At 35.8% G+C, this 25,964-nt stretch overlaps 2 protein-coding genes across 2 annotated transcripts; one reads left to right on the forward strand and one right to left on the reverse strand.

Moving 5' to 3' along the window:
• Nucleotides 1-94: 94 nt before the first annotated feature.
• Nucleotides 95-12,874, reverse strand: CCT5 (chaperonin containing TCP1 subunit 5). The gene is made up of 11 exons (XM_034411779.3): nucleotides 11,065-12,874; nucleotides 9,767-9,827; nucleotides 9,513-9,677; nucleotides 8,869-9,067; nucleotides 4,797-4,989; nucleotides 4,468-4,617; nucleotides 3,445-3,564; nucleotides 3,180-3,365; nucleotides 2,014-2,151; nucleotides 1,203-1,383; nucleotides 95-434 (listed from the first exon to the last, which is right to left on the reverse strand). Exons 1-11 carry the CDS (start codon nucleotides 11,167-11,169, stop codon nucleotides 307-309), a joined length of 1,626 nt encoding a protein of 541 aa, XP_034267670.1. The 5' UTR covers nucleotides 11,170-12,874; the 3' UTR covers nucleotides 95-306.
• Nucleotides 12,845-18,512, forward strand: ATPSCKMT (ATP synthase c subunit lysine N-methyltransferase). The gene is made up of 5 exons (XM_034411780.2): nucleotides 12,845-13,055; nucleotides 14,248-14,546; nucleotides 15,773-15,910; nucleotides 16,516-16,566; nucleotides 17,641-18,512. The coding sequence occupies exons 1-5, from the start codon at nucleotides 12,860-12,862 to the stop codon at nucleotides 17,839-17,841; spliced, it is 885 nt and encodes a 294-aa protein (XP_034267671.2). The 5' UTR covers nucleotides 12,845-12,859; the 3' UTR covers nucleotides 17,842-18,512.
• The last annotated feature ends 7,452 nt before the right edge of the window (nucleotides 18,513-25,964 follow it).

The following is a 25,964-nucleotide window of genomic DNA, read 5'->3' on the forward strand; positions in this document are numbered from 1 at the left end:
TGTTTAGTACATTCCTTGCTAAATCCCAAACTTCATAAAAATGGTTTATATGTCATTAACTTCAGTACATAACAAAAGGAATTAGAGCTGCAAATAATGAACAAGTGTGGTTTATTCTTTTCCACAGAAACTCCATATAATGAAAGGTTAAATACAGCATAACTTAAAAAATGCTCAATGATACTTCTGAAGTGTTGAAGTCTTATTAGTAATTTATTGATCTAGTAACATCAAACAAAGTCAGCCTATGGGGAAAAAAACTGTTGACATGACTACTAAATTTATAACATTTCAGCTTTTACATGTTCATTCTTCAGTTTCACCAGGCTTACGAATATCATCTATCTTCAGAATCATTCTAACCATCTGAGTGGCAAGAGATATCTGCTGCTTTTTGCCAAGTAAAGTTTCTATAACATTTTGTTCCTTCATATCTGTAGAAAAGAGGAAATTTAAATGCATTGAGTTCATTAAAAAAATTGCAATTACTTTATTCTAAAATAATGCAAAACAAAACAAAAAGTAACAGTCAAATCCCATCCACAACCCATTTATTTGTGGTTCTTATATTACATTTTTGCCATTATATTCAAGCAGAGATTAAGGAAATCATAGTTGATAACCATCATTTCTGTAAAATAATTACCAGCCATATTTGCCAAATGCAGTACTGATTCCATTTGCAGACTCCTAAAGCATTTATTAAACCAGTGGCTATTAGTTATCAGTCTGAATTTATCCAAAGGCAAATCTATATGACAGAGTATTTTCCCTGCTTATTATTAGTCCTAAAAGGATCTAGGCAAAAGGCTTTTATATCTAGAGGGAACAAAAAGGCTATATAATGCATTTAAAACAACATAAAGACATACAGGTAGTCCTTGACTTACAATCATTCATTTAGTGACTGACTGAAGTTACATCAGCACTGAAAAAAATTACTTGTAACTGTTTTTCCACACTTATGACCATTGGAGCAGCCCCATGGTCACATGACCAAAACTCATAAATACATGCCAGTTGCCATGTCCTGACAGTTGCACTCACTTAACAACTGCCTTGCTTAGCAGCAGCAATATTGAGCTCAATTGTAATCATAAATCGGGGCCTACCTGTATATAAATTCATATTAAAGCTATTGTTATGTTGATTGATGCTTAAATGAAAACAAAGGCAACACATCTAGAAAAGTGGGTTCTTACCATTTGTTCCTTTACGTAAGCAATCAATACCCAGAGCAGGATTGTTTTCTTTCACTTGTCGAGCTCGTACTGCAGTCATTGTTTGAATGGGATTCATACCACTATTCTCAGAAAGTGCAAATGGAATGACTTCTAAGGCATCAGCAAAAGCTCTCATGGCATACTGCTCCAGTGATGGGCACTAAAATCAAGGTAGCAGATTTCGAATAGGCAATTAATCATAAACAATCAGTTGAAACATCTCGATGCATTATTGTCTGAAAAGGCAGAGATCTACCAGTTCTATGCTAGTATTATTCTCTTCAGTTTTAAAAACACTATTATAATCCAAGAGATTTATTTTGATTAAACTACTAAGGAGGTAAACTTCATTCTGATGATCAACAGCAAACTATATTGCTCTTAATAAATTATATCCAGGGATTATTAATACTTCAAATCAAATTACTCTAACTTTTTTGGGGGGCAATGCAGGGATTATTTTTATCAACAGGTCTAAAGTCGTGGACATCCAGAGATTAAATTGCAGTTAAGAATTTTTTTTGAAAACTGTTACTAATAAATGCTTTAATCAGAAAGAAACATTTTAAATCATCTGAATACTTCTGTTTTATCAGCCCAGAAAACAATCCATTCCACCAACCTGTGGCCACAAAACTATTCCAATTACACACATGCTCATAAAAAAATGTTTATAGGTGCTCCCTCAAAAACATTAGGTATAAGTAAAATCAACTTTGCAGCATAGTATTTCAGCCTCTATAGTTCTAAAACTGCAAATAAAAAATATTTAATGTATAAAATGTTTTACCTTATCTGCAGCTTCACTAACAGCCAGTGCACAAGAGATCTCAGAAGCACCTCCACCATAAACAATGCGGTTATCTCGAACAAGATTCCTGATTACACACAATGCATCATGAAGAGACCGTTTGGCTTCTTCAATTATCTTTGATTATAGGAAACAAACACAGACATATAAGATGATGAAGTTCTATACCTAGTTCTTTATTCTCATCTAGCTGCATATATCCTAATAAATGTATTTTAAGCCAACAAACTATTTACCTGAGCACTGTAATCCAAAAAGAACTCTGTGGAACTTGTACATTCATAGAGAAATATAGTCCTCAATTTACAACCATTCATTTAATGAAGTTAAATGAAGTTTGAAGTTAAGACAGCGCTGAAAAGTGACTTATGACTGGTCCTTGCACTTATGTTCATCATAGCACCCCTGCAGTGCCATGATCATTGTGTGATTCATTTAATGTCCATGGCAAAAAAGTCATAAAATCAGGCATCACTCAATGACTGCATTGCTTAGTGACCATAGTCGCAGTCCCAATTGTCATTGTTTAAATTGAGGATTACCTATATTTCAGTAATTCACAGAAACATTTTTTCAAATGTAAACATTTTTTTGGCATATAAATCAAATTAAAAAAAAAATTGTTTGGATTAAAAGCAGAACACACAAAAATTGCATTCAATTTACCAAAAGAGATCCTCTTCCCTGCTCTCAAGCAATTGTGTCTAGACCACAATCCCTGTATCTGTAAGAGTTTGGGAATACTGCTATACAGCTTAGATCCTTCTGCTAACGCAGAGCTGAAAAACCTTTTCTGGCCAATATCTGTTCTTTTTTTATTTGCCTTGCGCAAAGGGACACAGGAGTAAGTTTTCCGATTTCCTCCATTGAACTTCGTAGAGGAACAAAATTCGTCCATCCAATCCTGTGGAATTTAAGCCATCTATTTGCTTAATAGCAAATTGGTCTTATTTTTCTAGGTTATGTATAAAGCATATCCATTTAAAAAGAGTAGCAAAAAGTGTAAAGCAAATAAAATATCCAATGCAATCCTTGATGAATTTTGCATTCATTAATAATTAGCCACCTGAAAGACAGCCTATATAATCAGTATAATCCAGCCCTGAAATAGTGTCCCTCTATGAACTTTACTTGAACTTGCTCACCATTTTATTGCCACCTCTAATAAAGATAGTCACTGCTCTGGAATTCTGGCATTGTTCAATCACAAGCATTTTGTCTTTTGTTGTTCCAAATGAGATTTCTCTGACGATGCCAGCAAATCCTAATTTTTCAGGCGTAAGCTCACAGAAGCGAGGAACAATGCGCCCTCCAGTTGCAATGGCAATCAACTGAAAATAAAAAAAGACAGACCAGTAAGAAGAACATCTTAAATATAAAAAACACAAATAATAAACACTTAATACTTACTTCTATTTCTGGGCCACCAACCCAACGAACAGCAGGCAATTCATTCTGGAGTAATAAATGATTGGCCTCATCATCAAATCCCCACTGGCAGATAGCTAAGTTTGCACCAGTATCTTTGATCTAAAAATACAAGCATTCATTTTACTTCTATTGTAATGTATTCCTTTTTGAACAATATTAGCAGTGCACATATGATAAACAATAGCTTTAATTTAAAATTAACAAAGCTACTCTCAGATCAAAATAATTACAGTGGTTATTGTATATCATATGATTATTATATAGTAATAGGGAAACCTTGGCTATTTCCCTGAAAATGGCATCTGGGATGGCCAATGCTGACTCTTCCATCTGAGTTTTTCCCCCTCACATCATGAATTCCCACAAAGCCACCCTATTTCATCATAAAGATTAAATTGAACAGGCATGGTAAGAAATATTCTACCATGTTTGTGCTTTCTAACTAGTAATGTCTTCCATAGCAGCCATTTTGGAAATTGAAATCCCCTTCCTTGCTCCTCAACCATTTTGCCAGAATAGCCACATTTTTTGAAAAGGTTGATGATCCTTCTTAATTGGCTAATACTAAAATTAAAGGTTTAAAATAAGAATGTTTCAACAAAAATACGGACAAAAGTACAAAAGGAATATGACCCAAGAAATAAGACAAGGAGTTAGCTTCATATAAGCAAAACAACATACAGAAGCTTTTCCCCCACCAGTAACTTCAGAAGCAAATGTCAAATTTCGTATTTTGTGTGGATCACAGTGCCTTGCTTTCATTCATACAAACACACACATATATAGAAATACATATTTATATAAAATGAGACATTAAGCTATATCTTAATATAAAAATATTAGATATAAATATTAAGAATGGAAATAATTTCACATTTAGCAAGTAATCACAATTGTATTACTACTCAATTATCATTAACACAGGAGTAACATAATGTAGATATTTAAAACAAAAATTTTATAAAACATTTGTTATTGTTATTATCAAGTGCATTTTCTAACCTGTTTCACCATCTCATCGAATTTTTCTTTTTCATACTGCTGCAATGCCTTGAAGTCTTCCACACATGTAACATCGAGCTTATGCTTAGTTTTTGGTTTAGGAGGTTCAAATGGACAGGTCAGTATTGCAATTTTAGCATCTTTAACTTCCTGAAAAAAGAATGGTAGCGTTTTAAGAGGCAGTTAACTGAGTTTATCTAATAAAATTAATTATTCTCTAATAATGTATGATTATAAAGGAGCTAACATAATAAAATAGCAATGGGAAAATTTAAAGTTTAATTACTTTATGTAAAAAATAACAGTTTATCGCCAACAAAATTGCTTACTTTAGGCATTTGTGGGTGGCTGAAGTCTTTATCCACAATAACACCCTTAATGAGCTGAGTGTCCTCCAATCTTCCACCAACTTTGCCTTGGACCTTTATCAGCTCAAAATCCACATCTCTGCGTTCCATATCTGCCACTGTTAATACTGCATTAACAGCTATTTCTGCCATTTGTCTATGGCAACGATTAATTCTAAATACAAAAGAAAGCATTGATTCAGCTTTTTCAGATACTAAAACAAAAGCAAACAAAATTTTATAGAACAAAATGACTTAGCAAGATGTCAAAGAATATATAGTATACAAACTATATTGTAGTACAATGCTGAAGCCAATTTGTAGTTGACATAAGATTGTGTTATTTTATATCTTCTTTTAAAATGCGCTTAACTTTGCCACTTTTGGAAAAAACTAAACCATTCAGCACTTAAGACACTTTATACGTGGAAAGGATAAGACACTTTATACATGTTCACTACCATTAATTCTTCAGGTGACACAGTAATATGCATGCATTAATACATTTATCAAATTTATAAGGCCATCTAACTCCATGTCAGCTGTGAGTGGTGTTCATATTAAAAACAGACTGAAACAAACATGCAATCAAGAAAAAAATATGAACATTCCAAAAAGAATAAAGCAAACATCTTCTCTGATATAATACCATTCTCTCAAGGGGGCCTATCACTTTTGCGGCTTGAGGAAAAAAAAAAAATCAGATTTGAGGGCTTGTTTAAACAAGAAAGGGAAATACAAATATTCAGGGTGGGTAAAAATCGATTTTAAAAAAAAATTTAAAAAATCAGATTTTTAAATTTTAAATTGGATTTTTTTTGATGTTTATCAAATTTATTTTAATAAAATGCTTTTGGAGTAAAAATCTATCTAAAGATAGTTTTCTATTTAAGATACATTAATAATTTAATTTATTCAGCATGAAATGGAGCTTAGTTATGTAGCATGAGGCTGTATATTCTGCAATATTGGGATTATCAGTGAGTCAACAGCAGGTCAGAGGAAGAGCTGCTGCGGGACAGAGATGACAGTTGCTATTTAAAAATTATGATTTATATCAAATTGATTTACATTTTTGTAAATATTTGAGGGCATGCTTTTCCAGAGGATCTTTGACAGAAATTTTCTGGAGTTCCATTAGGTGACATAATTTAATTAGTTGGACCAAGACCTACGAACTCTGTAGGATAAAACAGGACAGCAGAAACTACAGGAGATAAACAGTCTCTCAGATATCTGGGCCCTATAGCATGAAAAACTTTATAGAAGGCATTCAGAATATTAATGGAAAGAACCCAAAAGCTAAATCCAAAAATGTATCTCAAAAAGTGTAGCAAGTTGCATGCCGTTTTATACTGATAACAAAGATGGACTCTTTTCTACTGGGGGAAAAAAAACACCTAAATTCTGATAGCAGTATCAAAATCAAATCACTTTATCTTGAAATTTAGACTAAACCCTTCTGCAGAATGAGACATGAGTCTGTATAGATTCCAGAGGATGTGGCAGATTCTTGGCCACAAGGGCTGGGAAGGCTGCTAAAATTCTGATTAGTCTAAGCCAGAGGTGTCAAACCTGTTCACATCACGGGCCATATCGTGACTTTTTTGCCTTTGCTGAGCCGGGGTGGGTGTGGCCTGTGCGGGCTGTGGGCCGTGAGTTTGACAGGCTTAGTCTAAGCTCTTATCTGCTTAGCAGAGCTCACCCACACCAGTGATGAAATCCTCTGAAGTCTGCTACCAGTTCTGTGAGTCTGCTATTGAGGAGTGCCTGTGCAGCGCTAAAAAAGGAACATTTTTAAGCCTTCTGAGTATGCAAAGATAAGTAGAACAGCGGGGGGGGGGGAAACGCAATTTAGATTACTGTATTTTTCGGAGTATAAGACGCACCTTTTTACCCCCCAAAAGGGGGTGAAAATTTAGGTGCGTCTTATACACCGAATGTAGCCCTGCCCACCCTCTGGGCCCCACCCTTTGGCCTCTGCCTCCCAGGAGTTACCTCCTTGCAAGCAAACAGCAAGAAAAAACAGCCCCATTCAGCTTCAGCCAGCCTCCCGACTCTCAGCTAATTTGCTCTCAGCTGTTTTGCGTAGGCTCTTTGCTTGCTGCAAAGAGTGCTGGAGCAGATTTTTCCCCCCCTAGCTAAAACGAAACTGAAAGTAAAACAGGCTCTGCTGCAATGTGACAAAATGAGGCAGGGAAAGAGATTTCTTTTTCTTTTTGCTCACCAAAAAAGGTAGGTGCAAACAATGGGAAATTTAGGGCAAAAGAGGAGAGTTCAAGATTTTAAAACAGAAAAGAAAAAAAGGTCTATTTAACTAGGGAATTGTAATAATTGAGATGCTATTAATTATATATTGTGTTGAAAGCAGAAATGGTTGTTATGGTTTGGAGGAATATATGGGGAAAATTATTTGGTTTATTATTATTGGTAAATATAATTAATTTATATTTAAATTACTGTACTAAGAGCCTTGGTAGTACAGTGGTCTAAAGCACCCTGTTATTAAGACCAGCTGCCTGCAATTACTGCAGGTTCGAATCTCGCCAGGCTCAAGGTTCACTCAGCCTTCCATCCTTTCTAAGGTAGGTAAATTGAGGACCCAGTTGTGGGGGCAATAAGCTGACTTTGTATAAATATACAAAAGGATGAAGGCTATTGCTTAGCGCATTGTAAGCCGCCCTGAGTCTCCGGAGAAGGGCGGCATATAAATCAAATTAAAAAAAAAATTGATTTGTAAGAAATTGGATTGCATGGAAATAATTGGAATATTCATGTTCATATTAATTAATATACAAAAAAGATAGTTATAACTAATTGAGTTATATAAAAATGTTGAATTTGTATTAAACAATTGTAATATTAAATAATTAACCAATGTGAGGATGGATATAAAAATAGATGACAATGGGAAGGGGTATAATATAGAATAGAAGGGAAAAATTGAATTTGATTAAGATTAGAGATGAGAATGAAGGGTAATATTGTTTTTTAAAAAAAATAGATGAGGAATAAATATGGCAAAAAGGAAATATAGAAATTGTAAATTTAATTGAAATGACTAAACACTGTTTAAATTTGTGAACCGGCCAAATACTCTGTTCAAAGAAAATACATTGTATGTTTGTATGTGTGCTTGTCTAAAAAATAAAAAAAATCTTTTTTTTAAAAAAAAAACAACCAAAAAAGGTAGGTGCATCTTATACTCCGAAAAATACGGTAGCTAGAAAGCAGGAAATCCCATGATTATAGCTAATATAAATAGTGCATCACAGCTGATCATTGCAAATACATAGCATTTTTTACTACCAGTTCGGGAGAACCGGTCCGAACTGGTAGCATTTCACCCGACCCACACCACTAATATACAACACATCTTCTCTGTGTTAAAAGTTCTTAATCAAAAAACCACTCACTTGACAGTTGGCATGGAGGCTTCTACAAAGTAGAACTTTTCAGTAGTTATGCCCTTTTAAAATCCTTCCTTATAGCTTCTTTCCTAGTATTTTTTTTCATTTTACAATTTTATTACTGGATTTTACTGGTAGGATAATATTTGCATTGACTAATTGCTTTTATACTTAATTATGCTGATATTATTTTAGATGTAATGCCCTACGTTTTGAATATATAGTGTTTAAATATATTATCATCTTTACATACTTCAGGGGTAGGGGGTGATGATGGCTCAGACGTTAAAGAAATTGAGGTTGTCAGCTACAAAGCTGACAGCCTGGGTTTGAGACCCAAGTGCCGGGAAACCGGGTGAGGACTCACTTCTGCCCCACATCTTGCCCAGTTTGAAAGCATGCAAATGCAAGTAAATTAATAGATCTCTCTTTGGTGGGAAGGTAACAGCATTTTGTGCACCTCGGTGTATAGTCATGTTGGCCACATTACCAAGGAAATGTCTTCAGACAACACTGGCTCCCTCAGCCAAAAAACAGAGATGAACATCACTTCCTAGAATCATATATGACTGAACATATACTTCAGAACAATGAGTAATATGAATTCTCTCATACACCAACTTAGTTCTTTGAAAAATACTTACATTTTTGAGCCTAGAGTTGTCTTTGCTGTCTGAATAAGAGGCTCGGTGTTCTCAGGATCAACAGGAAAACTGTCGCTAATCTTATCTAAATTTTCAATAGCAATATGAGCAGCTTGTTCATAACCATCTGCAATTCGGATTGGATGAATACCACGATCTAGCAAGTGCTCTGCCTGTTCCAATAGTGCACCTGCCAGAACTACAGAACATTATATATTAAAATGATGTACTTTTTGCTATAAGAAAATATGAAACAATTACCGTTTTCCCCAAAATAAGACATCCCCTGATAATAAGCCCAATCAAGCTTTTGAGCGCATGGCAATAAGGTCAAGCGCTCATTTCCCGGTTCAAAGAAAAAAAAATAAGACAGGGTCTTATTTTCGGGGAAACACGGTACTTAAGGGGAGTTTATCATATATTTCCTGACAGTTTCTGATAAATATCTAGAATTCTTTTGTCAGTAAACAAAAGCTAAATGAACTGCGTTACCCAACATGCAGTAGGAATAGGTTGAAAAATAAAAGTATCTCTATGTTAAGGAATGTTATGAAAATGAAAGTCCAATTTGCTAGATATTGCAGAAAGTAATGCTATTCAATTAAGTAAAATTCTGATAAGAAAACAAAACAAATAAATCTTACCAACAACACCTGTGGTTCCATCCCCAATCTCATCATCTTGTGATTTTGCCAATTCAACCATAAGTTTAGCAATCTGATGATCAACATCCATCATATTCAAAATAGTAGCTCCATCATTTGTTACTGTTACATCACCATCTTTATCAACCATCATCTTATCAAGTCCTATAATAAGCATTTAAAGAACAATATAGGTTAAAAGCATTACAATGGAAAAAGCTTTAAAATGTACAGCAATAAATCATTTTGCTTACCATTGGGGCCGAGTGATGTTCTAAGTGTATTGGCTACTGCCTTGGCTGCCATTATATGAGACTATTTAAAAAAAAGCAAATATAGATTCAGCAGTTTCAAATGCTAAAAATACTACATATTTTGCACATGCTCGCATACAAAGCCAGACATTTTGAAGGCAGCTGCTTTTGCAACAGACTTGCAAAAACGGTGCCTATTTAAAAGTTTTTATAAGTGCTTTCTTCTTGCATGCCGTTAACCTCATCTGAATGATCATCACAACAACAATATTATTTGCCTAGTTCATAACTTCTATATGTTATCATATAAATGTTATTGGGAACAAAACAGAATTTTATGTTGCCAGAAACATTAAAAGTCACAATACAGAAATTACTCTCCCAGCAACTTATCAAAATTCCACAAGCCATTCCTGCTATGCAGACTATTAAAAAAATATGGATTTAAAGATGTTTTAAAGGTACTTAAGATAATGCATGACAATCCTTTTTCAAGTGTCTTATCACTGTCAGGCACCCATCCTTAAACTTACAAATTATAACATATTATTTCTCTCACTGCTAATCCCTATCCTGCTACACTGATAGTGCCAATGATGAGCTTTTAATTGTGTGAGAGCAACTTCAGGAAAGGAATTGGTTCTCCCCCCATCTTTTTTTCCCTCTCCCAAATGTCAGGAGGCAACAGAAAAGGCCACGCCAATCGTTTTCCTCAATGTGCACGGTGCTGAGAAGGATATAGGTTTTGACACATGGGGTCGTCAAAATTTGGCATCAAGACAGTTGGGCCGCTGAACAGAGTGAGGGGGCTGTTTAAGCAAACGGGAGCCGATCAGCTGCTGAGCTTGCACCTGATCCACAAGGCAGGGGAGGTTACCCTGCAAAGGCGTTGACTCTGCCCTTTTCTACCACCCGCCTCTGCTCCGGCATCTGACCTCTAGGCGGCCAGGTTGCCATAAGCAACCAGTTACCTGCCGTTTTAAGGAAACCGATCGGTACGAATTTAAACACAACCCTGCTAATAATAAATCCCGCTGCACGTGGTCGAATGCACTTACTGCTCCTTTTCCCTTGTTCCAACCGAAATTCCCCTGCCCCCTCCCTCTCCCTCCCCCCAGGCCTCAAATAGCGTGTACGGGAGGGGGATTTGCTGTACCTACAAGGCGACCTTCTGAGGCAAACTTAAGCCGAGAGCGGGGGACCCAATTCCACATCTCTGAACTTGAATGCCGTTTCAGGAGGGGCCCGTAGAAGGCAGGGGGCCCGTTGCCCGATCCGTTTCCCGCCGCGATTTTTACCTTGAGGGCCTCCAAGCCCGTAGAGCGGGTCTTCCGGTCCTGGTCCTTGAGGATGAGGAACGGCCGCCCGTATTCGTCAAAAGCTAAAGTCCCCATGGCCGACATGACGGCGGTCGATCCTCCCGAAGGAAGGCGCACGAGGCCACAATCAACCGCACAGAAAGAAAGAGAACCACGCCTGACGCAAGCTCTTCCCTTCTCGCGGGATCCACTCGCGGACAAAACAAACGCATGCGCACTTTGCTTCTAGAATGTGGCGCCCACTATATTCTAGAAGCCTCTGGGTGGGGCGGGGCATATGCGAGTGCGCAAGCGCATTAAAATGATATCGACTTCCCTTCGGACCATAGAGCTAGGAAACACACACACGCCTCGTGCATTCATTGCATGAAGCAAAGATCACTTTAACTTACTATAGTGGCTTCGTTTACATCTCCCACTAAGACAGGGTTTCTCAACCTCAGCAACTTTTAGATGAGCGGACTTCAATGAATTCCACAGCTTCTGAAGTCCACACATCTGAAAGTGGAGAAACGCTGCATTAAGACATCGGTCGTAGATCTACAGATGCTAAAGTGGACTATTCCGAGACACTTGCCTTTACAGTTCAAGCTTGCGGGAAATCTTTCAGCAAAACGTTATGCATGCCAAGTATTGTATGGATATGCACGAATGTGGGCCGCGTGGATTCAGACAGCTCTCCAAGCCTAATTGAGAAATATACTGGTGCGGAATCTGGATAATTTCATCAAGGACTGTTCGTCTTTATATAATTACTCTATGATCTTTCTCACTACTACCGTAGTTTGCCTGCCTCAAGGAGTTTTGCACATCTAAATCGTGATTTTGCACATCTAAAACTAAACTGATGTTAAAATTCAGAAACTAAAACAAAATTATAAATTTGAAAATACTGTTCACATTCTATCAAAGATGGAACTAAACTGATCACAGGAAAAACACGTTCAGATTTTTATGATTGACTATAACAAGACTGCAGTACATTTTTAGCTAACCAACTTTTTCACAACTATAATTAGCTGAGTTTTGAACAGTACAACTTGTATAGAAATCAAAGACGCTCAGGCATTTATTTTCTGCAGTTTGGGTAAAATTAATGTTTTTTTGCAATGTAGATAGTCAGCAATTCAGGAGACTTCACAGATAAAGGATTATAAAGGATTATAACATAAAATTGAGCAAAATACAAGGTTTCCAGTCACATCGTTTTTTGCTATCAGAAAAACATTTTAAGAACTGCACTAACATTTTGAGGTTGAGAAATTAAATAGTATTTTTAATTGAAAACGTGCCTTATTAAAACAGTCCCTTTTGGTTACATTTTTTTCAGGGAAAAAGGAAAAAGTATGCTGTTGCCAAGCACATATAAAAACATAATTTCTTATTGGTTTACCAACGTTTCATTTTTACCCTGGGAAAGGGACATCAGGCAAGACGCTAAAATAATTAGGCTCCAACTTCATGAAATGTGTTTTCTGCCTTCGTATATTTACACTGACAGTTGGGCTTACTACAAAATTGTTTTTTTGCGTCTGTATTACCTGGGTTTATATAATGCACTCAATCTCAAACAAGCAAATCATACATTTATATAGCACGGCTGAACCACAGCTTCACAATACATCCACTTTGCACGTGCTAGCAATTCGGATTTTACCCATTTTATACAATAGCACGTACTAAGGATAACATAATTATTTTGTTGGCTTTTTCCCCATGTGATGATGATGAGATCAGAGAAAGCTTTAACGATCTTCGGTGCCCTATATTTTCAATGCGGATCAGAAATGCGGCTATTCTTTCGAAAAACACGAGTCCCCCTAATGAAAATAATGGTACGATCCACTTGAGCAGGAAGAACGGTTTCCCGCGGTTTCCGATATGTAGGCGCAGGCTTTCAGAGGGGGCAGGTCCCTCTACGTCACTTTGTTCCGAAGGGGTGTGGCCAAGAGCGAAAGGGAATTCTCCAGGTAGGGAGAAATTTCATGGTTCTTGCCTGTTTCCTTCTCTGTCCAAATAGGTAGAATTGCGGATTAAAAATTTAAGGTTTACCCATTTTTTTCCGCACTACTGTATTCCCCCCCATAAGGATACTATGATATACATTCCATAAGCCAATGAGAACTTTCTGTTTTTTTTTGTCACCAGTACTGTACCTTGGGCATTTTTTGCTTACTCTGATGGAATTGATTATGTGCCATCAAGATCAAGTCGATGTCGATTCCTAGCGATCACTGACATACATTCTTTTTTTCATGATGATCTGTCCCTAACCTGATCCCTCAGCTTTTCCAAAGGCCACTACAATTGAGTCTATATAAAATATTAAATATTGCACCATTTAATTGAAACCTCAAATCATTTATAAGAGATTTTTAAAAAAACATGTTCCGATCTCTCTTTGCTGCTTCTAATCCAGAGGAAGCTGTTAAAATAAGATAACTTGCTTTAGCTTTTGTCTTTCTTTAACCAACTTTGCTCTAAAAACTATTATTTTTATTATTTTAATGTGTATTAGTTTAATGTTTGTAAGCTGCCCAGGGTCAAGAGATGTTTATTTACGTTAAATAAACAAAAAAATGCATACGTACTACATACAACTGATATCTTGAAATGTTTTCGAAGAAGGTAATAGCTAAACCCTTCCATTATGTTGTCAAAAACAACAACAATATGTCTATTATTCAACCAAACTAAAACTTTTTATTTATTTATTTGGTGGTTAAGGCACCTGGCTAGAAGCAGGAGATTGTGAGCTCAAGTTCTGCATTAGGCATGAAAACTAGCTGGGGAACTGCTGGTCACTCTCTCTCAGCCCAACTCACCTCACAGGGTTGTTGGGGGAAAATAGAAGGAGAAAGGAATGTTAGATATGTGTAAATTATCTATGGCTTTACAGAGAGATTATATTCAATTGTAGATTTTTCCATTGGCCCTAATAGCTACAGTAAATGAATTCTTGTTCATTCACCTCTCAATATCATTAACTAAGGGACAAAACGGTGAGATATGTTGCTTTATGACAAAAATATATACCTGAATGCTGTTAGAAATCAAGTAATGAAAACCCAAGTAAAGGTTTTCTTTTTTAAATCAAGGACATAAACGTATAAATACCATCTATATCTTGTCAGGCTAAACATACTACTTTTCTTTTTCTAGGTTTTTTGTTTGTTATGTCAAAAATACTTGCTGAAGGCAGTGCAACTCAAGAAGTTACACTTTTGACCATTGCTGATGAAGACTCTACCAAAAGGAATTGGGGTGTTTTGCTGCCTGGTATAATTGGTGGGACATTAGTAGCCTTATACTCTGTGACCATTCCATTTATTGCTCCAGCACTGAGAAAACATTGCCTGCCATTTGTGCCTGCAACTTCAAAGCAGATTGAAAATGTCCTAATCATGTTGAAAGGCAGAAAAGGAATGCTAGTTGATATAGGAAGTGGTGACGGACGTATTGTAAGTTTAAATCAAATCCTGTTTAATGAAATTAAACTTCAGTGAAGTGCATGTTGACACACAACCCTGTCTTAAATACATTCTTATATCTTTCTCAGGACAAGGATGGAATTTAAAATCACACACACAACACATAATGAAGCAACCTACTAGTGATACAAACATCCAGTTTAGTATTATTCAGAAAGTCTTTCTTAGGGTAGCTTTTTAAAAGCTTTTAGCTGGTAATGTTAATAGTTGTTCTGGAGCTCTTTAGGTATGAAAGAAAAGTACTATATCTCTCATTTATAAAATAGATCAATAGAACTCCTGGATTACAGTATAAAGTCTAGTGGTTGTGACTTTGTCCTTCTGGGATACATACTTTTGGCTTCCCTTTCCTTCCACCTGTTTTCTAGTCTGTCATGTACTTGTAGTTACCTGGGATTCCATGCGCATTATAATCTTACAACAAAATAAGGAAAGGAAAAAATGGGAGCAAGACAGGAGAGCTACCTCATCTCCAGATTTGGCCTTAAAAAGGAATAGAGGGGATCCAAAGAAGAAGCTTATCGGAGCTGTTACTTTTCCAGTCGTCTTGTGCTATTACAGGCCTAAACAGCTGCTCTGGGTTATGACCTGGCAATTCTCTTAGCCATGTGGGTTCAACTTTTTGTTTTGTTTAATGCAGAAATATTTCATACATGAGACAAAGAGGAGCTTCGTGCAGACAAGTGGGTAGAATGGCAGAGAGGGAATGAATTACTTAAATCATTTTCCACAAGCCTACTCAATTTTCTTTGTAAGCCATAAGGCAAATCTCTTCCTTCATGACTACAGTACAGTGGAAATTCAGTAGGCTGGTTGGCAGAGGAATTGCAAGGTTTTTTAAAATTTAACCAGAAGCTTGTAAATCTTGATTTCTATGTTTTTCCCCAACCATTACAGTCAGTAAAAAAAAGTCAAGAGTATTAGCTTCTCAGCAGACTAATAATTTTTGTAGACTAATAATTTATACAGATTTATTAACAATATTGCAGTAAGACTACAAAGTGCAATAAATCTCATACATGTATGATGAAGAATCTGGCAAAGTATTTTAGGCAAATTGCTACACCTATTTGGCTGTCATATATACATACATAAACACACACACAAATAAAAATTTTACATACATACACATACAAATAAAATTTTATAATAAGAAAACAGTTTTTTAAATTAAATACTTATTTATCTTTACTCAGGTAATAGCTGCTGCAAAAGTTGGATTTAAAGCTGTGGGTTATGAATTAAATCCTTGGTTAGTATGGTATTCGAGGTACCGTGCCTGGAGAGAGGGAGTTCATCAAGATGTCAATTTTTACATTTCAGACTTATGGAAGGTATGCAAATGTAACAAAAACCCAGGATGCAAATCATCAGTTGTCTAGAGAAAGCAAATATATTATTTATTGTGGCTGTTAACAGGTTTAAAATGCTTCTTATGCCCATTAGTATTTCTGCGGAGTAACTCAGTGGAATTATTGGGTTATATTTTTAAACAGCTGCTATACAAACCAGCAATAAAGTGGCAATCCCACTTCCCTTTCCCCATGCTTTTGATTCTATTTTAAGGTCACCTGCTTAGATGTACTATTTATGTAATTGGTTACAGTTATTTGCTCCATTAATAAATAAGGTAGAAGGATTTATTCCTTTATCATTGCTCTCCTCACACAAGAGCCTCTGTATCCCTTACTAGAGGACTTTGTACCTGTCATCAGTATATGGAGGTAAGATTAGATTTGTTTGGTACGAATAAAGGATTTTGTCCTGATACAAGTACCAAGGGGTTGTTCCTGAAAGCTTGCAGGAAAAGGTTTGAACCCACTTGAGCTAATCACCAGTTGTTTTAATCTGATTGGCTTCCCTGCACATGCATGTTCATGAATGAAAAGTGCATTTATATAGAGTTAATTCTTAAATTTGACATTTTATTTCAAAACAGATCAGTTTTTCACAGTATACAAACATTGTCATTTTTGGAGTTCCTCAGATGGTAAGTTTCCATTAGAATATTCCAATAGAAGATCTAATTGTGAGATTGTAGAATATTTGAGGTTTTTATTAATGCATTTGATATAAAACTTTGTTCATCTTTATAAATACTGAACAGTGGAATCTTTCTTTTTTATATGTAGTAATTTTATTAAAAATTACAATTTACAACAGTAAAAACTAATAAAACGAGAGGACGTAAAAAATAGAAAGTGCCAAAAAAGAAATAGAAAAGAAAAAAGTAAGAATATAGTAAAGAAGAAGAAAAAAGAAATATAGAAAGAACAACTTTCCCTTTCACCACCTCGTATAAATAATTTTAGTAATTTATCACCTCTTAAACAACAAATGATCTCTTATCTGGTATCTATTAAACAAATCCATAAAATCACATTTCAGGGTGATGACAGCAAAACTCCATTATAGATTATCAGAGATGATAACATACCTATTTTAACCCTGATTAAATAAACCAGCTTTATATTCCTTCCTTTTACTTCCTTTTAACAATCTTGATCTTTAATCCCTTTAAATAGTGTCTTGGAACTTGATTTCTTTTCATTTTTTCTTTGTTCCTTCTCACAAAGTTAGAGAATGGAATCAGACCCTATAATGGACTTCCTGTGTCCAGATTCACATTCAGATCTAGGAAGTTACCTTTGAAATTTTTTATATAGTGTTTGAGATAATTGACTGCAGTCTTAATGAAAGCAGCTTGAGCTTCTCATTATGGATATGAGGAACCTTGAAAAGGAATAATGTATCTGCTTCATTCTGCATTTTGTATTCCGAACAATTTATCGCAAGCAACACGTAATTTTTTCTGCTAATTTGGTGTAATCAGCATTTTGCTTTCCTGTCCTGTATAGCCAGCATCTATCTTTCACATTCAGGAGACCAATTATTTTTAATTCTTGCACCCCTTTACTATACTCTCTTCATAGCTAACCATTTTACATTTATACAAGTCCCCACTTGAATGTATATCCCTGAATACTCCCTGATATGCATATTTTTCAGACTGTATCAAGCGTTTCTTCCACATTATTTGAACATTTCCGATCTTTCCTCACAGATGCCGCAGCTGGAGAAGAAGCTTGGAGATGAACTCCTGCAGGATGCCAGAGTCATTGCTTGTCGCTTTCCTTTTCCCCATTGGAGACCAAATCATAGCTTTGGCGAAGGCATTGACACCGTTTGGGCATATGATTCCAGATCGATTAGAATAGAAAAGGAAGATGATACAGCTCTTGACAAGGGCATCCCTCCCAGTTAGCTAAAACTCCAGAGATAATGCTATGTTAGCTTTTAATATGCAAGTGTGGATGTTTTATACAACGTATTATTTCTTGTGATTCTTGGGTTTGTGGGCAAGCATTTCAGAAGTTTCTGGAAATATTTTATGTGTGTAACATAGCGTAAGTGTTAAGCAATACTTCTGTTATGGAAAAACAAATGTATGGAAGTTGCCTCCAGATCCATGGCCCCAACCTTGGAATTCTATGGGATAACAATTGACATTTAAAATAAATTACAAAATTGCAATTTACCATTGTAAAAATGCATTGGTAAGAGTATTCAAAATGATCTAAATCCTTAGGTTAAAACTGTTCTAATACAGTTAATTTTGAATCCTCAACTTTAATATTTTCAGTACCGTCTGATTAAAGCAATACTCTCCAACCTTATTCTGAATATGTCTCCTTATCTCTGTTTGCTGTTCACTTCAACTATATGTTGTTATGAGTCGAGGAACAAGATTTTAAAATTGTCTGCCAGGATGCAGAGCCATAATGAGAAAATCTGTTTTGTGACTCAAAGTCTCATGGAGGGAGGGGCAGTGGAATCCTAAATTAATGAAAAGCAAAAGAGAATATAAAAATAAATACTTTGTTACATTAAATTGATTTTATTGATAATGTGTTTCATTAAAGTTGTTTAAATATACCCAGCATCATTGCATTTTTAGACAGAAAAACAGCAGAAAACAAACAGATTAAAAAAGAGTGGGGGACAGAAATTTAAGCAAAAGCATCACAGCTTCCATGGGAAAGGGTCAAGATAAGTAAGAATTAAGTAGATTTTGGCGCTCAGTATCTGTCCAAGTTTGACAATGGCCAAATAGGCCTGTTTCCTTATTCAGCTAAAAAAATCCCACCAGTATAGGCAGCCCATACAGGAACAGGGTTATTGTTTGGACACAAGGCATTGTGGAGATACAGGCAGTACAATTAGTTTTTAAATCTTAGGGAACACTTTTTACTTTTTAAAGGACAACGTTTAATGGCATGAAAAGGGTAAGTACAAAACATTTTGTGGATTTGTAGGTTAATGATGCAAAGCCCAGATTCCCTCTTTCTAAAGGGAACTTTGAGAATACAATATCCATTTTTGTAGATTATGTTAAAATTATTTTAGGATTTGTTTGTTTTTTATTTTATTCTATGGTTGTACAGTCAACCAGGTGTTTAGACTGGCTTTGGCATTTTTACGTGCATGCTCACATTTTCGGTTCTGGCCGAACTGGTTCTTACTACCAGCAGCAGCCCACCACTGAACCAGCCTGTGGTGCACTTCTCTCTCTGTGGGATTAATTGGTAAACCAAGCAAGTGAACAGTGCTCTCAGCTAGAGTGAAAAGCATAATCATAGTAAATCTATTTAAAATTAGTCTCGGCTAGAGATTAGGACTAATGAATGTCAGCTGTGCTGACATGAAGACCAAGTGTTTCCTGTATTTAAGTCCCACATGAATGCAATCTATTAGAACAGGGCTTCTAATAGATTGCATTCTATTAGAAGCCCTGTTGACCATGTGAAGTTGTGTACAAACTTTTCTCAAGTACTTAACCTTAATTCATTCTGTTGAAGAATGCTTCCTTACCACTTTGTTTCTATTAAAAAAAGGTAACATCTATCAGACCAAGCTTGTGAGGCTCCTGGATGTTTAACCAATGTGGGACATAGAATTTCAGCCTAGATTCTGCACTGACATGCCAGGTTTTTAAGGCAAAAACAAGGTTTTTTTAACAGAATAAAAATATGGTTATACTTTGTCTCAAAGGTGCTTTTTTCAGGAGGCAACTGGACTTCCTTGTTTTTTCTTTGAAGACATTTCACTTCTCATCCAAGAAGTGAAATGTCATTCTTCAGCTCTGACTGGATGGTGGGGAATGGAAGGATTTATATTCCTTGCAGGCAGCTGGTCATTTGCATCCTTTTTGAAGGTTGTTGAAGCACTTGGAGGTTTATCTGTGTCCAGGGCCAGATTTTTCTATAGGCTAACTAGGCTTCAGCCTAGGGCCTCAAGATCAAGAGGGGGCCTCAAGATCAAGAGGGGCCTACATTCAAATTGTTAGGAAAATTAAAATTACACTTTCACTATAGGTGAAAGGGCCTCATAAATGGAATAGCCTAGGGCCTCTTTTCATCTAAATCCGGCCCTGTCTGTGTCCTCATGGTCACCTGAGTAGTGCTAATGGTTCCTGTAGTCTGCAATCCCTCTGGAAATCTGTTCATACTCCCACAGCATTCGAAGGGTGTTCATTCCGAATTGGGACAACCTTTGGGATAACCATGACCTGGATGACTGAGAATCTCTACAGACTTATGGTTATACTTTAAACTCTTATTTAAGAAGAGGCTGTTTTAAAATCAAAACTGAAAAGTGTTTTGCACTTCCTTGGAGAAGCAGATCCACTCAATTCATGTATGTTGTATGGTTTTGCCATGAATGAGGTAGCTCGTACATACATTAAATATGCATTACTCTGTTCTCTTTTGGGATAAGCTACATTATGTAGAATGCAGAAAAGGAGTAAGAAATATAAGCCAGACAAACTAAAGACATTAAATTATAAAAAGAAAAGGAAACAGCTAAAATTAGCCTGCCCCAACATTTGTGATATCTCTGCACCAGTGTAAGTTATCAAGCCATGTTTGCTTCCACCAAACCATACACTGGAATTTTTCATCTTTTTCTTGTGTTTTTTTTTTTCCTTTTATACCATACACTGGAATTTGATGTACCCTGTTTCCCTCAAAATAAGACATCCCCTGATAACAAGCCCAATCAGGCTTTTGAGCGCATGGCAATAACGCCAAGCGCTTATTTCAGAGTTCAAAAAAATATAAGACAGGGTCTTATTTTCAGAGAAATACAGTAGTAGCATGCAGCATGATTTATAGCAGTCAGCCCAACAAAGCATTACAGATAGACATTGCTGAGCACCAGCCAAAGAACACATTCTGCAAGGAAAACAGTCACCAAGAATCCCACAGATGATGTTGCTGCCTTCAATATTATCTCTCTTACATGACCAACCATACTTTGGCAAAGAAACACATGATGGAATTGAAGAATAGATGCTGCAGCTGGCTGTTCAGTCGCTCATTCCATTTCTCTGTGAAAGGCAACTGCATCAGCAGAGGACCAGTAAATACATAGACTGAGATTGTTCTACCTGAAGATCTCCACAAAGAGGACTTGAATTGGGCCTATCTTTAATTGTTTCACCTCTTCCTGAGATTCAGTGTAACTCAGCTTTTGCAGAGAGCAGAATATTGTATTTATGAAGATACCAACTGCAACAAAACTTTCAGAATGTTTTCAGTCCAGATTTGTGAGGGAAGAAAATGTTGAATGATGCTGATGATTATGTTGTTCGGAGTAACATTTCCTAGCAGCTCAAAATTTCCTAGCAATTCTCAAAATTTAGAGAATAAGATAAGGACAGAGAACACCCTGGAAATACAGAACATAGAAAGCCAAACACTGTAGCCATAGAGAAGCAACAAAATATTCTGTAAACCACCTTGAGTCACCATGTGCAAATAGGCGATATAAATTCAATAAATAAATAAGTAAGTAAGTAAGTAAGTAAGTAAGTAAGTAAGTAAGTAAGTAAGTAAGTAAATAAATAAATAAATAAATAAATAAATAAATAAATAAATAAATAAATTAGGAATGACAATGAAATAAAAGGATTAAGAACAAAAAACCAGGAGTATAAGTTACAAGCATTCGCGGACGACGTAGTATTTATTTTAGAACGACCAAAACAATCAGGACTGAATTTACTAAGGAAGATAGAACAATATGGCGAAGTGGCAGGATTGAAAATCAATAGACAAAAAACAAAACTACTAACTAAAAATTTGACAAAAACCCAGGAGAAAGAATTGGAAGAGACATTAGGAATACAAACAACAACAAAAATAAAATACCTAGGAATTTGGCTCACCAATAAGGTATCATCCCTTAAAGAAGACAATTATATTAAATTGGCCAAACAAATTCAGAAGGACTTAGAGGCATGGAGTAAATTGAAACTATCACTACTAGGCAAAATTGCTTCAATTAAAATGACAATTCTACCAAAAATATTATATCTATTTAGAACAATACCGATAAACCCAGGAAAATCATATTTTAAAGACCTTGATAAAATGACATTAAAATATATATGGCAAGGAAAAAGAGCCAGGATTAAACTGAAACACCTGCAGGACACCAAAGAAAGGGGTGGCCTGGGATTACCAGATTGGCAAATTTATTACACTGCAACAGCTTTAACTTGGATTAAGGATTGGATGACACTCTAAGATAAACGAACACTAGCACTAGAAGGATTTGACTTGTCAAAAGGCTGGCACGCATTTCTATGGGAGGAAAAGCCCAGACAACATGAACACTTCAGGAGACACTATATCAGAGGAGCATTGGCAAAAATTTGGACTGAAATAAGGAGAAAACACTACAACAAAATTCCAAGATGGCTATCAACCATGGAGGCCCAAATCTACCCGAACACAATGGATATAGACAAGATGAAAACCTATGACGAATTGTTGAACACAGAAGGAGATATGAAAACAAGAGAGGAATTGAGACAACATGGCACGGACATTGATTGGTGGCCGTATTTACAGATAAAATCAAGATATAAAAGTGATATGGAAAAATTTGGAATCCAAAAAGAAAGAAATGAATTAGATAAAATTATAATGCAATCAGATGACAAATTAATAACTAAAATATATAATTATCTGCTAAAATACAAATTGGAAGAAGAAGTGGTGAAGGAAAATATGATTATTTGGGCTAAAAACTTTGGATATAATATTAACCTAGAAAATTGGGAAAAAATATGGAAAGTAAATACTAAGCTGACAATGTCCGTGCCCTACAAAGAAAATACATACAAGATGTTTTATAGGTGGCATCTCCCCCCTGCACAGTTGGCAAGGATGTTTCCCAATACTAATCAGAATTGTTGGAAGTGTAAAGTACAGAAGGGGACCTACTACCACATGTGGTGGTCATGCCCAAAAGTCAAAAATTTTTGGAAAACAATTCAAAGTCAGCTGGAAGAAATTACCACCCAAAAAGTGCCCCTCAGACCGGAAACATACCTACTAGGAATACTGACAAAGGACTATAAAAAAGAGACACAATACTTGATAATACACATCCTAACTGCTGCTAGAATCGTTTTTGCACAAATGTGGAAATTGGAAGACACGCCACCAGAAGAAAAAATAATACAAAAAACAATGGAATGTGCAGAAATGGATAAATTGACCAAAGAAATACAGGGAAAAGAAGATTCAGACTTTTACTTAATTTGGCAAAAATGGTACAACTGGTTAGATAAAAAAGACACGAAATAAGAGAATACCACCCAACGATACAAAAATAAGGAAATAAAATGAAATATCGTTATATAAACATTGATATAAGATGAAAGATAATATATACAGATATATAGATATATAATTACCGAAGTAGCTCTATTTTCAAAGTTCAAGCTCTATGACTTGATTTCATTGTATAGTTAGTTTATGTTTAGTTTGTTTAAACGTTCATGTCTGTATGTGTATGTTTGTCTATAATAAAAATAAATAAATAAATAAATAAATAAATAAATAAATAAATAAATAAATAAATGTTGAGCAATGGAATGAGGCTATACCTTTATTCAAATCACCCAATCCATTCTTTGAGGATAGGTTTTCAGTCAGAATGTACAGCAAGAATGCCTTTATACTGTACATTTATAATTGAATAATCATCAAAAATCAGGAGATAAATTTTTCATGTAACCCTTTCTCACAAGAAATACTTTTTTTTCTAAATCTTTTTATAAAGGGTACAAAAGAGTTTATAAGAGGGAGGGGGTTGGAGCAAAATAAACTTCTTCCTGTTGCCAAGGAAACTAAGCTCCACTCCCTTCCAAGATCAACTTGCCAGATTAAAAATTTCTATGTTGCCTCCATATTCTATTACTGCAAATTATGTATAATTATGTTCAACCAGAGCAGAGTCAAGGCAAAAGCCTTGCTGTGCACCATAGGCAAACAATGAAATAACCAACTCAGCAAAGGGCCCCTTCTCTTCCACGTGTGATAGCCAGTGTCCTCAGCAGGAACCATAGCTGAATTGTTCCATAGAATCATGATTTTAATTATATGACTCCTGACGACTGAAGATCACGCAATGCAAAAATGCGAACAAAACAGCAGAATCTTGGCACTGTAACCCAGATTGAAAGAAAGTCTGGCAGCTTCTCTCTTCTCTTGAACACTCAGTTATACTTATTTTGTGTGCATATAATATATAAAATTATAGGCATTTATATATAATTAACTTGTAGCTTGCAGGCATGGCTTATCTTACTTTATTTTGGATGGTACCTAAACTGGCCATAAGCAAACACAATTCCCACCACCACCACATATTTCTTAGAAAAATGACTCGGTTTACTAATGCTAGGAAATAAAGTCTTGGCTAATATATAACCATGTTCATTATCAGGTGCTATAGTACTCTACAAATCTTTCAAAAAGAAATTGTTTTTTGAATGACTAGATCCCTGGGGGTATATGATTTCAGCTTGGCAGCGTGATTAATATTTGCACTAACATTAACAGTTGAAATCGTTTATTATGTTTGCTTGACAATCTTTGTGAATTTTTTAAAGTTCACAGAACGTATCATAGCTACACAATTTGATTTAAAACTGAGAACAGTGATCACTCTGGGTGGACTGTGCTCTCAAAAACAACAGAATGAATGAACTGTGGAGGGATGAACTGTATTTTTCTTTCAGGGATTGCACCTGTTCTCGTCCTCCGGGAATTTCCTAAAAGCCCCAAATCTCAGAGGAGCTGATTGTATTGTTTTCTGCTCCCTGAGTGATAATAGTTTCAGCACAGATTCATAGTGTGATGAGAAAACACTGGATGTCCATGAATGGATAGATTGGGAACAAAAAGGGATTTATATATAGGAGCATCTCTGAAAACTCCACTGTTTCTAACCATAGGCATTTCTCCTTATTCTTTCTCTCTCTCTTCTTATGGTACATATTGATCACAGATCACAGCTCCACCCAGTAAGTCAAATATACCTGTATGGCATGATGTGTGATTATGCTCTAAAAAGTCGTTACAATCCTACTATTATAGATTGGCATGCGAGGTCTCTTGTGTGAGGATGTTAAAAAAGTCAAGATGGTGGCTGAGAGCACATGAGGGAAGCCCACCCCCTTTTTATATGCATCACCCATGCCACACATGTAAAAAAGGATGGAGTCTCAATTGCACAATTATGATTAGCATCTTGATTTGTTTTTACTCTCTCACCGCCTCCCACCCCAAATAAGCAGTTTAAGTCTTACATCTCTTTTGTACTTCTTCAGCCAGGTTTGCTCATTGCCTGTATTCTCCTTATTTTATTTGTTTCTAACCTGATTTAAGTTTGCACATGTCTGGTATGTAATAAATAAGACATGCTTTCATGTATTTGGAAAGCAACCTAATTGTAAATACCACAGCATTCTCTAGGTCTTTATGCAGCTAATATCTCAAAAATGCACTGAATAAAAATACTGTCAGATACGTCAGAGGACTCTTCTAATGTTTCAAAGTACATTTTCTGTACATATTTAAACCAGATCAATGCTATTTTATTACAGGAAATTAATGAGAAATTATCTGCATGTCAAGGAGCCTAGAACAGTTAAAAATCTGGGAGTTTAAATGGTAATGTCCAGCGTACAATGTGTTTGCTTAAATTACAGATCCTTAAGGTATAATGAAGAGACTATCTCACTGCCTTTCTCTCCACCCAGACAGGATCACATTGCAGCAAGCAGCCTGGCCTTGCTAGGTGGGCTAATAAGGACATGACAGGATCCACAAGGACTTAAGTTATGTGCCAGTTTTCTTCTTCTTTTGATTGGAGACAGCTAGCAGAGCATGTGCATAATTACAGATGCTTATTTTATTATTTTCATTTTAAACTATATTATATATTCCTGTAACAGAATGATACCATGGCTGAAGCGAGTAACCTATGGGGAAGGGAGAAGATATAAATTTATAAATAAATTTTGGA

This window comes from Pantherophis guttatus, chromosome 3 (assembly GCF_059756535.1).
Source record: "Pantherophis guttatus breed Tessera chromosome 3, ASM5975653v1, whole genome shotgun sequence".
NCBI lineage: Eukaryota > Metazoa > Chordata > Lepidosauria > Squamata > Colubridae > Pantherophis > Pantherophis guttatus.